This window comes from Hemitrygon akajei, chromosome 23 (genome assembly GCF_048418815.1).
Source record: "Hemitrygon akajei chromosome 23, sHemAka1.3, whole genome shotgun sequence".
Taxonomy (NCBI): domain Eukaryota; kingdom Metazoa; phylum Chordata; class Chondrichthyes; order Myliobatiformes; family Dasyatidae; genus Hemitrygon; species Hemitrygon akajei.
The window spans coordinates 62,841,464-62,853,821 of NC_133146.1; the positions used below are offsets into that span (position 1 = coordinate 62,841,464).

A 12,358-nucleotide genomic window follows, 5' to 3' on the forward strand; every position below is an offset into this window, starting at 1 on the left:
ACATATATAAAATTATAATGCTTGGATATCAATCTCACCTGATTTCTTTGTAAGGGACCTTCCAACCTCAGACCAATTGGATTCATTTTGTTTTTTACATAGAATCTTCATAAGATTTCTGTTGAAAAATTGACAGTTTTCTCAGAGTTCAACACAAGTTACTCTACAAAACATGTCATTTCTCTGATCCAGTCTATAAACTCAAGGTTAGGCTAATAATTCTAAATTATTCTGCCATCATGCACTAGCTGTGGGGAAGCCACAATCCCTCTATTTCTCTCTCCCTCCCCCTTTCTCATAACTGCAGGGTAAAGAAGAACAAACTGAATGGCAGATATTCCTCTGACTAGCATAACACTGTGAATATACTTTTCTTCATCAAGCACAGAATTAAATTCAACATATTCAAGGAGTTATTGTTGAAAAATTCTTGATCTTTCTTTAATGCATCTTATTCAAAGCTGCAAATAAATTAAAATGTCAGCTATTTTAAATCATCTATGTTCCTGTAAATGGATTAACTGTACTGTAAAATGTGAAGATTAATAATTTACACAAAAGGGCACACAAATCTTGAGTAAGTATTCTGGTTAGTACAAACCAGTGGATAATTATAAAGAAAAATAGACTTGTGTACATTTATCAAGCATCACCTCCATCTTTTGGCCATTTAAAGTGCTTGCAATGAAGCATTATAACTGTGAACATTAGCCACAGTTATAATGTAGGAATCACAGTCACTAATTTCACAGCACAAGTTCCTGTGAAAGCAACGTGTTAATGAATAGATGAATTATTTTGTGATCTTCTTTGGGAGTTGTGGAAATCCACAATAATACAAGAAAGGGGCAGACCTAACATTCAGAATGATCAGAATCAGGTTTATTATCACCGGCACGTGACGTGAAATTTGTTAACTTAGTAGCAGCAGTTCAATGCAATACATAATATAGAAGAAAAATAAATGACAGTATATGTACATTGAATAGAATAAAAATCATACAAAAACAGAAATAATATATATTGAAAAGTGAGGTAGTGTCCAAGGGTTCAATGTTTATTTATGAATTGTATGGCAGAGGGGAAGAAGTTGTTCCTGAATCACTGAGTATGTGCCTTCAGGCTTCTGTATCTCCTACCTGATGTTAACAGTGAGAAAAGGGCATGCCCTGGGTGATGGGGGTCTTTAATAACGGGCGCTGCCTTTCTGAGACACAGCTCCTTGAAGATGTCCTGGGTACTTTGTAGGTTAGTACCCAAGATGGAGCCGACTAAATTTACAACCTTCTGCAGCTTCTTTTGGTCCTGTGCAGTAGCCCCTCCATACCAGACAGTGATGCAGCCTATCAGAATGCTCTCCATGGTACAACTATGGAAGTTTTTGAATGTATTTGTTAACATACCAAATCTTCAAACTCCTAATAAAGTAGAGTCACTGTCTTGCCTTCTTTATAACTACATCGATATGTTGGGACCAGCTTAGATCCTCAGAGATCTTAACACCCAGGAACTTGAAACTGCTCACTCACTCCACTTCTGATCCCACTATGAGGATTGGTATGTGTTCCTTCCTGAAGTCCAAATCAGCTCCTTTGTCTTACTGTTGTCATCATAGGTTGTTGCTGCAACTCCACTAGTTGGCATATCTCGCTCCTGTACGCCCTCTCGTCACAGTCTGAATGGTTGTATCATGGCTAACCTGTTCTGGCCTCAACTCCTGCTCTGTGTCGGCTCTCCATACCCAGAAGACACAAGAGCAGAATTAGGCCATTCAGCCCTTCAGGTCTTCTCCATCATTCTATCATGGTTGCTTTGTTATCCTTCACAACCCCATTCTCCTGCCTTCACCCCATAAACTTTGATGCCTTTCCTAATCAAGAACCTATCTGTTTCAAATATACCCAAGCTTCTATAGCCACACATGGCAATGAATTCCACAGATTCACCACCCTCTGGCAGAAGAATTTCCTCCTCATCACTGTTCTAAAGGGATGTCCTTTTATACTGAGGCTATGCCCTCTGGTCCTAGATTTTCCCACTATAAGAAACATCCTCTCTATGTCCACTCTGTCTAAGTCTTCAAATATTTGATCAGTTTCAATTGGATTCCACCTCATTCTTCTAAACTCCAGAATACAGCCCCAGAACCACCAAACATCCTTCGTATGTCAACCCTTTCATTCCCAGGATCATTCTCATGACCCTCCTCTGGACCCTCTCCAATGCCAGCACCCCAGATAAGGGGTCCAAAATTGCTCACAATGCTTCGTGCGAACTGGCCAATTCTTCATAACGCCTCAGCATCACATCCTTATATCCCTCTATTCCGACAAGATGAACTCTTGACCTCACAACCTAACTTGTTATAATCTTGCACCTTGTTACCTACCTGCACTACACTTTCTCTATATCTATAGAACATAGAACAATACAGCACAGGAACAGGCCATTCGGCCCACAATTTTGTGCTGAACCAGCTAAAAAGCAAATCAAAAACATCCAAACTGTAATCCCTCTTACTTACACAACATCCATATCCCTCTATCTTCCTTACATCCACGTGCCTATCCAAATGTCTCTTAAAAGCTTCCAATGTCTTTGCCTCCATCACCACACCCAACAACGCATTGCAGGCATCCATGACCCTCGGAGTAAAAATCTTATCCCTCGCATCCCCCTAACTCATCTGTTACACTTCATTCTGCATTGGTATTGTTTCACCTTCTTCTGTCTCAATACACTGTGTAAGGGTTTGAACTGTATGAATGGAATGCAAGGTAAGCCATTTACTGAATTTCAAAACATGTGACAATGATAAATCAATTCCAAGTCTTTGACCTTAATAGGAATTAAATATACATAAATTCTTGCCTCCACCACCCTCTGGAGAAAGAATGCACTGGAAACTTTCACCGTGAACTGAGGAGAGCAGTGGGACTCCGGTCTGACATCCCACCTGAAAAAGGCCATTCCACCTGTCCACAGTTACTGCCTTAATGTTGTGCTCAGGTCACATTAAATAGAAACTCTGAGAAGTCACCCTGGTATTGGGGAGTTCTGTACACCAGGCCAAGGATCTGTGAGCTTCAGACACAAGAGCCCACAGATGTTGGAATCAGGAGCAATAACTAGTCTGCCGGAGGAAGTCTGCGGGCTGAGCAAAACGTAGGTGAATGGAACTGCCGAGGCTTTGGGTCAAATCCCTACACCAGGGATGAGAGGGGGGAGGAAAGATAGCCAGTATAAACAGGAGAAGGGGAATGGGGAGACAGGAACTAGTAGGCCTTCTGCTAACTCACAGGATTGTCCATCAGGAGACCAGAGTCTTCTGCTAGTTCACAGGATTGTCCATCATGAGACCAGGGTCTTCTGTTAGCTCACAGGATTGTCCATCATGAGACCAGGGTCTTCTGTTAGCTCACAGGATAGTCCATCATGAGACCAGGGTCTTCTGTTAGCTCACAGGATTGTCCATCATGAGACCAGGGTCTTCTGTTAGCTCACAGGATTGTCCATCATGAGACCAGGGTCTTCTGTTAGCTCACAGGATAGTCTATCATGAGACCAAGGTCTTCTGTTAGCTCACAGGATTGTCCATCATGAGACCAGGGTCTTCTGTTAGCTCACAGGATTGTCTATCAGGAGACCAGGGTCTCCAACAGCAATACAGACTCAAGCTGTTATTGCTTTGGAGTAGATATCCCTGCCTGGGTACATTATTGTAACAAGGTACCCGACAGCTGCCAATTAACAAATCAGAAAATGTTTTCCAAGTGTAGCAAATTATGTAAAAAATAAATTACTTTTCTGCGTGATATGATGAACATTTGTTTGTCACTATGAACCTAACAAGCATTATGATATTATGCTTGTCAATTATATCAAAATGTTTAATCAAACAGAAAATATCATCTAGATTCATTGTGTAATCAAATGTTTCCAAAGGATAATACTCTCCTTCAGTCATACAGTCCTCTGATTATCTGCATTTGGTCAATTTTGGTCTCATAATCATCTCTGAATTTAATTGTTCCACCACTGAAGGCAATGCCTACAGAAGCAAAGGGCTAGAAATCAAAGTTCAAATTTATTATCAAAGTATGTATACCATATACAACCCTGAGAATCATCTTCCTGCAGGCAGCCACAAAACAAAGAAACACAACAGAATCCACTGAAAAACACGCACAAGCCCGACACTTATCCAATTTGCAAAAGGGGACAAATCGTGAAAATAGCACAAAAAAGGTAAATATAAGACCTGGAACCTGAACTGCAGAAACCCTGAAAGTGAGTCCACAGCTGCGGAGAATTCGCTGTCTAAACCATTCGACTCTTCCTTAATCACCTGTCCTCATCTCTTTCAATAACTCAAATCAAATCTTAGTTAATACTACTCAGGTGGCAGCTTGGTTATGTTAAAGCTGTCAGATAAATGTAAATCCTGAGGATTGGAGAAATGAAATGTATGCTTGAGTGAGTTGCTGGAGTTATCTTCTCTGCAGATAGTGATACCAAGACTCAAATAGAGATGGTGCAGTCACAACCCATCAGGTCTATCATCACTGAGCTGCTGGAGCTATATGCTCTACAGATACTGATACCAAGAAGCAGACAAAGTTTGTGCAGCCACAAACTATCAGATCTATCATTCCCGTTTATGAGAATGATGCTTTACAATGAGCTGCAAATTGTAAACACAAGGGATCCTGCAGATACTGGAAATCCGCTGTAACACACACACATTTCTGAAGGAACTCAACAAGTTAAACAGCATTAAGAGGTTGACCCGCTCAGCCTCAACTGTTTATTCACCTGCATAAATGCTGGCTGACCTGTTGAGTACCTCCATCATTTTGTATGTGTCACTCTCTAAGGAGCTGTTAACTTTGAAGTTCTCCCTCTTGTACATACAGTATATTCCTTTGGTATCATATTGACATTAAAAGTAAGAGATTGAACTTAATAAAAACATCCCTACAGCATATGCACTGACTTTCAACGACTCTTCATCTTATGTTCTCAGTATTTACTGCTAACTTATTAACATCATTGTTTTTCTTTAATATTTTGTTGTCCTTTGAGCATTGGTCATTTGTCCATCCTGTTGGGTACTGTCTTTCATTGACTCTATTGTATTTCTTTTATTTATTGTCAATGCCTGCAAGAAAATGAATCTCAGGGTTGTATATCGTGACATCTATGGACTTGGATAATAAATTTACTTTAAACCTTGAACTTTGAACTTAAATGCCAAACGTAAGCATTTAATAGTGAATTAAACTGTAGCCAAAATTTGTAAGACACCTATTTGATTTTTACAAATCTAAAGCACTATAAACATGCCAATATTACATATTTAAAAACTGGTTTATCAAACGATTTAGAATAGAGGAAAATAAGTGTTTTTATTACTTTAGATGATTTGAAGAAGGTGACATCTGTGGAAGAGGTGGAGCTGGTGGTGGTTCTGGTGGCAATGATGCCATTTCTGCTTGTTTGATACATTTTTCCAGTTCATCAACTGTAACAGAAGTGCCAGAACTTAAATGTTAAGCTAATAGCACCTGCATGTCATAGAAATTAGTAATGACATTTTCACATCTAATAATATAATGTAATCAGTGTGCTCTGTACCCTGTCCGCATTCCAGTCCCCCTGTAACTCCCATTGTGAAAATCTAAACTCATTAGTACCTTCCTAAAGCACAGGCCGAATTAATCCCTTCCCATCAAATCTCATTCCCTCCATTTGCCTTTCATTATACTATTTCTCTCACTTCACACACTTCCCATATAAAAGATTACATCAGAGGAATCTATACAAATCTAACATGCCTGCCTTCTTTATGGAAAATGCAAAATGTTCTGGAGCCTTTTGCAACAGTTTTCTCCCAATGACTGAACTTCTACTGTTTCCTGCCACCCATCACACTGTTCTCATCACCATGTGTTTCATCTCCAACTTCCTCCTTTCTTTCCCATCTTCTCCGTCATCACTTCAAGAGAAAGATCAGCCTCAAGGCCACAGGATATCATGTACACATTAACTTCAGTTGCTTCCACCTAACTTTCTGCAAAGACTCCATTTCACTTACCTTATTCTCCTGTTGCAACTATTCTGATTGTATGCCAACCCTTTCATTATCTCTTCTTGCTCCATAACCAAGGATTTCCCTCAGCCAGAGCCCATGGAGCTTTAAACATGCCCTTTTGGTCTTTCACACTTCTATTCACTTTTCTTTCTCTCTCAGAACCCTTCATCTTCACCTTCCATGCAGCCAGCCTCCAAATTCAACGGAATTTCAACCTCTCCAACATCACACATCTTCCTTTCTTAACTAATGCATTTCTGCATTGAAAAGGGAACATTTCCCAACTATTTATTATCTAGAGATACAGCTTGGAATAGACCCTTCTGGTCCTTCGAACCAAGCCACCAGCAACCGATTTAATCTTAGCCTATTCATGGAATAATTTACAATAACCAATTAACCTAATGGGTTAGTGGGAGACTGTGCAGACCAGCCTTACTGCTTGAGGATAGTATCTGTTCTTGAATCTGGTGGTGCTGGCTTGGATGTTAATGGCCTCTTCCGTGAAGGGATTGGGAGAAACAGTCCAAGAGCAGGGAGCTATGCAATGTCCCACTCCATTCTAAACTCTCGTTCCTCAGCTGCTGATACTGTTACGGTAAAGCACGAAATAAGCTTCATCTTCTGTCCAGGTACTTAGTAACTTTCTGGACAGCATATATATTCAATGATTTCCAATACTCAGTACTGATTAACTCACACCGATTTGAGTGTATTCTATGTTACATTAAGATGTACAAATAAGCTGGATGAACTCAGTAGGTCGGACAGGATCCGCTGACTGCTCATTTCAACGGATGCTGCCCGACCTGCTGAGTTCATCCAGCTTGTTTGTACGTCTTGATCTGCCCACAGCATCTGCAGTGTACTTTGTGTTTTCTATGTTACATTGACTGTTCTATTTATTATAAATTAATGTAAATTACTATGATGGAGAAGTATCGTAAAGACTTTTACTCCTCATGTATGTGAAGGGTGTAAGAAATAAAGTCAATTCAATTTCAATTCAATTCAATATTGTCAGCACATATTGCTTCTGATTTCCAAGCCTCATGTCTATGGACTCAATTTCGTTCTGAATGCTGTTGCTTGCTTTTATTGTTTGAACAATTTGTGTTTTTTCTCTCTCTCTTGGCATTGGGTCTTTGTTGGTCTTTTTTTTATTGTGTTCTTTTAGGTTTCTTGTTTACTGGCTGCCTGTAAGCAGACAAATCTCAAGGTTGTATAATTTATGCATACTTTGATAATAAATGTACTTTGAACTTTGAAATTTAAACTTTTACAGTTTTATTTTCCATTATATATAAATCCCGTTTCCCAGCTGTACTTCTTCCATTTGGTTGCATAACTCGCCCTTTCACCTCAAATTGCCACTTCACCTTTGAGCTGCTCCCGCTTGCTGCTCCTCTTTCCTGCTACTTCCTCCAAATAGTAAAACCTGCTGATGTCTATTTCCTTTCTCAGTGCAAGATAATCATCCTGAAAATTTAACACTGTTTCTCTTTCCATGGATGGTACGCTCTTTAATGAGAGTGCCCAATTTTATTTATGTTTCACATTTACAGCCTCCACACTATTTTAATTTTGTGTCCTCTGCTATTAGACTGAGTTCACTGTCCTTTGTTAGATTTTCTTCCCAACCACAATCACTTCAAGCATTGCGTCTCACAATTCCATCTTTACTTGCTGCCCGTGACACCGCTGGTGCTTAAGGCAGCAATGAAGATCCTGCATCTCCAGCTGCGTTCAGCACTTTCTTCATCATGTCAGAAGCTTCCTCTCAGTCTTCACTACTGTCAGCCATACAAGTCCTGGGTGGAGGCTCAAGAATACCATCACACTAAGATGTAAAAGTAACAGTTTTGTTTGATCAGTCAGAGCTGTTAGCCCTGAGCTGGACCCCCAAACCTGGAGGACCGGTGGACCACTCTTAGTCTTCCTTCTACCCTTTGGTCTATTTGGCATGGGTGACCCTACCAAGAGCCAAAGCATAAAGCCCTGATCCAGCCAGCATAGCTCTCCGGGTCATTGAGGCACACATGCGTCCAAACCCTACAACGAGTTTGTGGCTCTCTTGGAGGAATTCCATCATTGCCCATGTGTGAATCCGTATCCATATCCCTAGCACTTCAACACTTGATGCCAATGTTTTTCTAATCATTCCTACTTTAACCTTGTACAAGTGGCTCATCTCTGTCTGCACTTTCACATTAACATAACTTCTAACCTCTTCTAATTCGGCTCTCTTTCTATGCCTCAACAAGTGTAATTGTAGTCCCCATTGCCCTGTCATAGTTTAGCCCAATTTACATGCATGATCTCTACTCCAACACATATAGTAGTCATTTAAAATATTGCTTACTCTCTCCCCTCCATAACAGTTAGCCATTTATTTATGCACCCCGTCTCCTCCAGGCAATTTCATCCCTATAGCTAATTTCAGCTTGCCTATATATTTCTTCTTTGAAAAACACAAATTGCTGGATGACCTCGGCAGGTTAAGGCAAAGGAAGCGTGCACAGTTTGGGTTGAGTCTCATTATCAGGACCACAGTTGCTGGTTGACCTGATGAGTTGCTCCAGCAGCTGGTTTCGATTCCAGCCCCTTCCACCTTGTGTCTACACTTGCTGTGCTTGCACATTCAGTTCTGCTCTGAACTTCTCCATTTCCCATTACTGCTCATGCCCATATCCTCCAAGTCCCTCTCTTTCTTCTTGCAAAGAGCACTAAATATTGGCCTGAACATGAGGAAAACAAAATAATTGTGAACTGCTGTTGCATAATTTATTTGTTTCTAATTTATTGAGATACAGTGTGGAGTAGGCCCTTCCAGTACTGTGAGCTGTGCTGCCCAGCAATCCCCCGATTTAATCCTAGCCTAATCATGGAACAATTTACAATGACCAATTAACCTATCAACCGATACATCTTTGGAACGTGGGAGGAAACCCACATGGTCACTGGGAGAATATACAAACTCCATACAAGCAGCGGCGGGAATTGAACCTGGGTCACTGGTACTGTAAAGCATTGTGCTACCCACAATGCTCCTGGGTTGTCCAATGACGTATAAAATCAGACAAACTATGGCAAAGTCACAAATCCTCAATAAATTGGAAAAAATGGCTGTGTTTTTGTATTAATACTTCATATCAGGTCCAGTTTGTTTTCTTTGAAACTGGAAGGCCCTCAAACATTCCCAGGGGTGACAAAGAGTTTTGCAAATGATTACAAGAATTCAAGCTGGACCTTCGCAGTCTCATACAAATTTAAAATATTTTTTTAATCTATACTACAACAAAGAACAGAATACATACTGGTATGTTTCAAATCCCTCACTTGCTTATCACGTTGTTTACACTGAACTTCGAGTTCCTCTTTGTCTTCTTTGAAAAGTTTAAGCTGTTTCTTTAGTGAGTTTACTTCTTTCTGAAGTCTTGAATCATTCAACCGTTCCTCCAACTCCTTTACCTGACAACCCAAAAAGAAAGGCTGACGTTAGTACTTTACATGTGTTCCACTTCACTTGTCTTGCAAATTCCCTCATTATAATTCTTCTGGTGAAAATTATCTATCTCAACATTTCTGTCAATTTTGTCTTCATATCTTCTTGTTGTTAAGTAAACTATTCACAAACAAGTCAAAGATGAACTTCCTGATCAGAGAAACATCCAAATAAAACTTGTTGTTTTCTAGAAGGTCATATTTAGTAAGTATTGTGCAGTGTATCTCCACTGTAATTGAACAAGGTCATTTACCGTAAATTCCATATGACCCAATGGCACGTTTCTCTAGGCCACAGGGGTTTTCAACCCGGTGTCCAAGGACTCATCAACTAATGGTAGGGGTCCATGACATAAAAATATTGGGAATCCTGGATCTAGGCTCTTTAGTGTAGTGGTTTATGAAGTCACAAAGATAAAGATACCATCCAAATATCCAGATTTGGATGGTGATTTAGGGATCTGTTCTGGGACCCCAGTTCTTTGTGATTTTTATAAATGACCTGGATGAAGAAGTGGAGGGATGGGTTAGTAAATTTGCTGATGACATAGAGGTTGGGGGTGTTGTGGATAGTGTGGAGGGCTGTCAGAGGTTACAGCAGGACACTGATAGGATGTAAAACTGGACTGAGAAGTGGCAGATGGAGTTCAACCCAGATAAGTGTGAGGTGGTTCATTTTGGTAGGTCAAATATGATGGCAGAATATAGCATTAATGGTAAGACTCTTGGCAGTGTGGAGGATCAGAGCGACCTTGGGGTCTGAGTCCATAGGATGCTCAAAGCTGCTGCACAGGTTGACTGTGTGATTAAGAAGGCATACGGTGTATTAGCCTTCATCAATCGTGGGATTGAATTTAGGAGCCAAGAGGTAATGTTGCAGCTATATAGGAGCCTGGAAAGACCCCACTTAGAGTACTGTGCTCAGTTCTGGTAACCTCACTACAGGAAGGATCTGGAAACCATAGATAGGGTGTAGAGGAGATTTTGAAGGATGTTGCCCATATTGGGGAGCATGCCTTATGAGAGAGAATAGGTTAAGTGAACTTGGCCTTTTCTTCTCGGAGTGATGGAGGATGAGAGATGACGTGCCAGAGGTGTATAAGATGATGAGAGGCATTGATCGTGAGGATAGTCAGAGGCTTTTTCCCAGGGCTGAAATGGCTAACACGAGAGGACACAGTTTTAAGGTGCTTGGAAGTAGACACGGAGGTGATACATGTGAATTCAATGGGACTTGACCCAGTGATCCATGTCCACTCAACAGGACCGGACCCCGTGATCCATGAGAACTCAATGGGACCTGACCCCATGATCCGTGTGAACTCAACGGGACCTGACCCCGTGATCCGTGAGAACTCAACAGGACCTGACCCCATGATCCATGTGAACTCAATGGGACCTGACCCCATGATCCTTGAGAACTCAACAGGACCTGACCCCATGATCCATGTGAACTCAATGGGACCTGACCCCATGATCCCTGAGAACTCAATGGGACCAAACCCCATGATCCGTGAGAACTCAATGGGACCTGACCCCATGATCCATGTGAACTCAATGGGACCTGATCCCCTGATCCGTGTGAACTCAATGGGACCTGACCCCATGATCCGTGAGAACTCAATGGGACCTGACCTCATGATCCATGTGAACTCAATGGGACCGGACCCCATGATCCTTGAGAACTCAATGGGACCGGACCCCATGATCCGTGTGAACTCAATGGGACATGACCCCATGATCCTTGAGAACTCAATGGGACATGACCCCATGATCCGTGTGAACTCAACGGGACCGGACCCCATGATCCGTGTGAACTCAACGGGACCTGACCCCAAGATCCATGTGAACTCAACGGGACCTGACCCCATGATCCATGAGAACTCAATGGGACATGACCCCATGATCCCTGAGAACTCCACGGGACCGGACCCCATGATCCGTGTGAACTCAACGGGACCTGACCCCAAGATCCATGTGAACTCAACGGGACCTGACCCCATGATCCATGAGAACTCAATGGGACCTGACCCCATGATCCGTGAGAACTCAATGGGACCTGATCCCATGATCCGTGAGAACTCAATGGGACCTGACCCCATGATCCATGTGAACTCAACGGGACCGCACCCCATGATCCGTGCGAACTCAATGGGACCTGACCCCGTGATCCATGTGTACTCAATGGGACCTGACCCCATGATCCATGTGAACTCAATGGGACCTGACCCCCTCATCCGTGTGAACTCAATGGGACCTGACCCCATGATCCTTGAGAACTCAATGGGACCTGACCCCATGATCCATGTGAACTCAATGGGACCTGACCCCAAATCCCTGAGAACTCAATGGGACCTGACCCCATGATCCGTGTGAACTCAATGGGACCTGACCCCATGATCCATGTGAACTCAATGGGACCTGACCCCATGATCCGTGTGAACTCAATGGGACCTGACCCCATGATCCTTGAGAACTCAATGGATCATGACCCCATGATCCGTGTGAACTCAACGGGACCTGATCCCGTGATCCGTGAGAACTCAACAGGACCTGACCCCATGATCCATGTGAACTCAATGGGACCTGACCCCATGATCCCTGAGAACTCAATGGGACCTGACCCCATGATCCATGAGAACTCAATGGGACCTGACCCCATGATCCTTGTGAACTCAACGGGACCAGACCCCATAATCCGTGTGAACTCAATGGGACCTGACCCCATGATCCGTGAGAACTCAATGGGACCCGACCCAG

At 42.1% G+C, this 12,358-nt stretch overlaps 1 protein-coding gene across 2 annotated transcripts in view; it reads right to left on the reverse strand.

The window, feature by feature from the left end:
- Positions 1 to 12,358, reverse strand: part of shtn1 (shootin 1) — an 88,295-nt gene that overhangs the window by 22,043 nt on the left and 53,894 nt on the right. For both annotated transcript variants that reach the window (XM_073026838.1, XM_073026839.1), the window contains exons 10-12: positions 9,412 to 9,565; positions 5,416 to 5,524; positions 39 to 118 (exon numbers count right to left, since the gene is read on the reverse strand). In XM_073026838.1, coding sequence (XP_072882939.1) covers positions 39 to 118; positions 5,416 to 5,524; positions 9,412 to 9,565 — 343 coding nt within the window. The remainder of the gene's footprint in view (positions 1 to 38; positions 119 to 5,415; positions 5,525 to 9,411; positions 9,566 to 12,358) is intronic.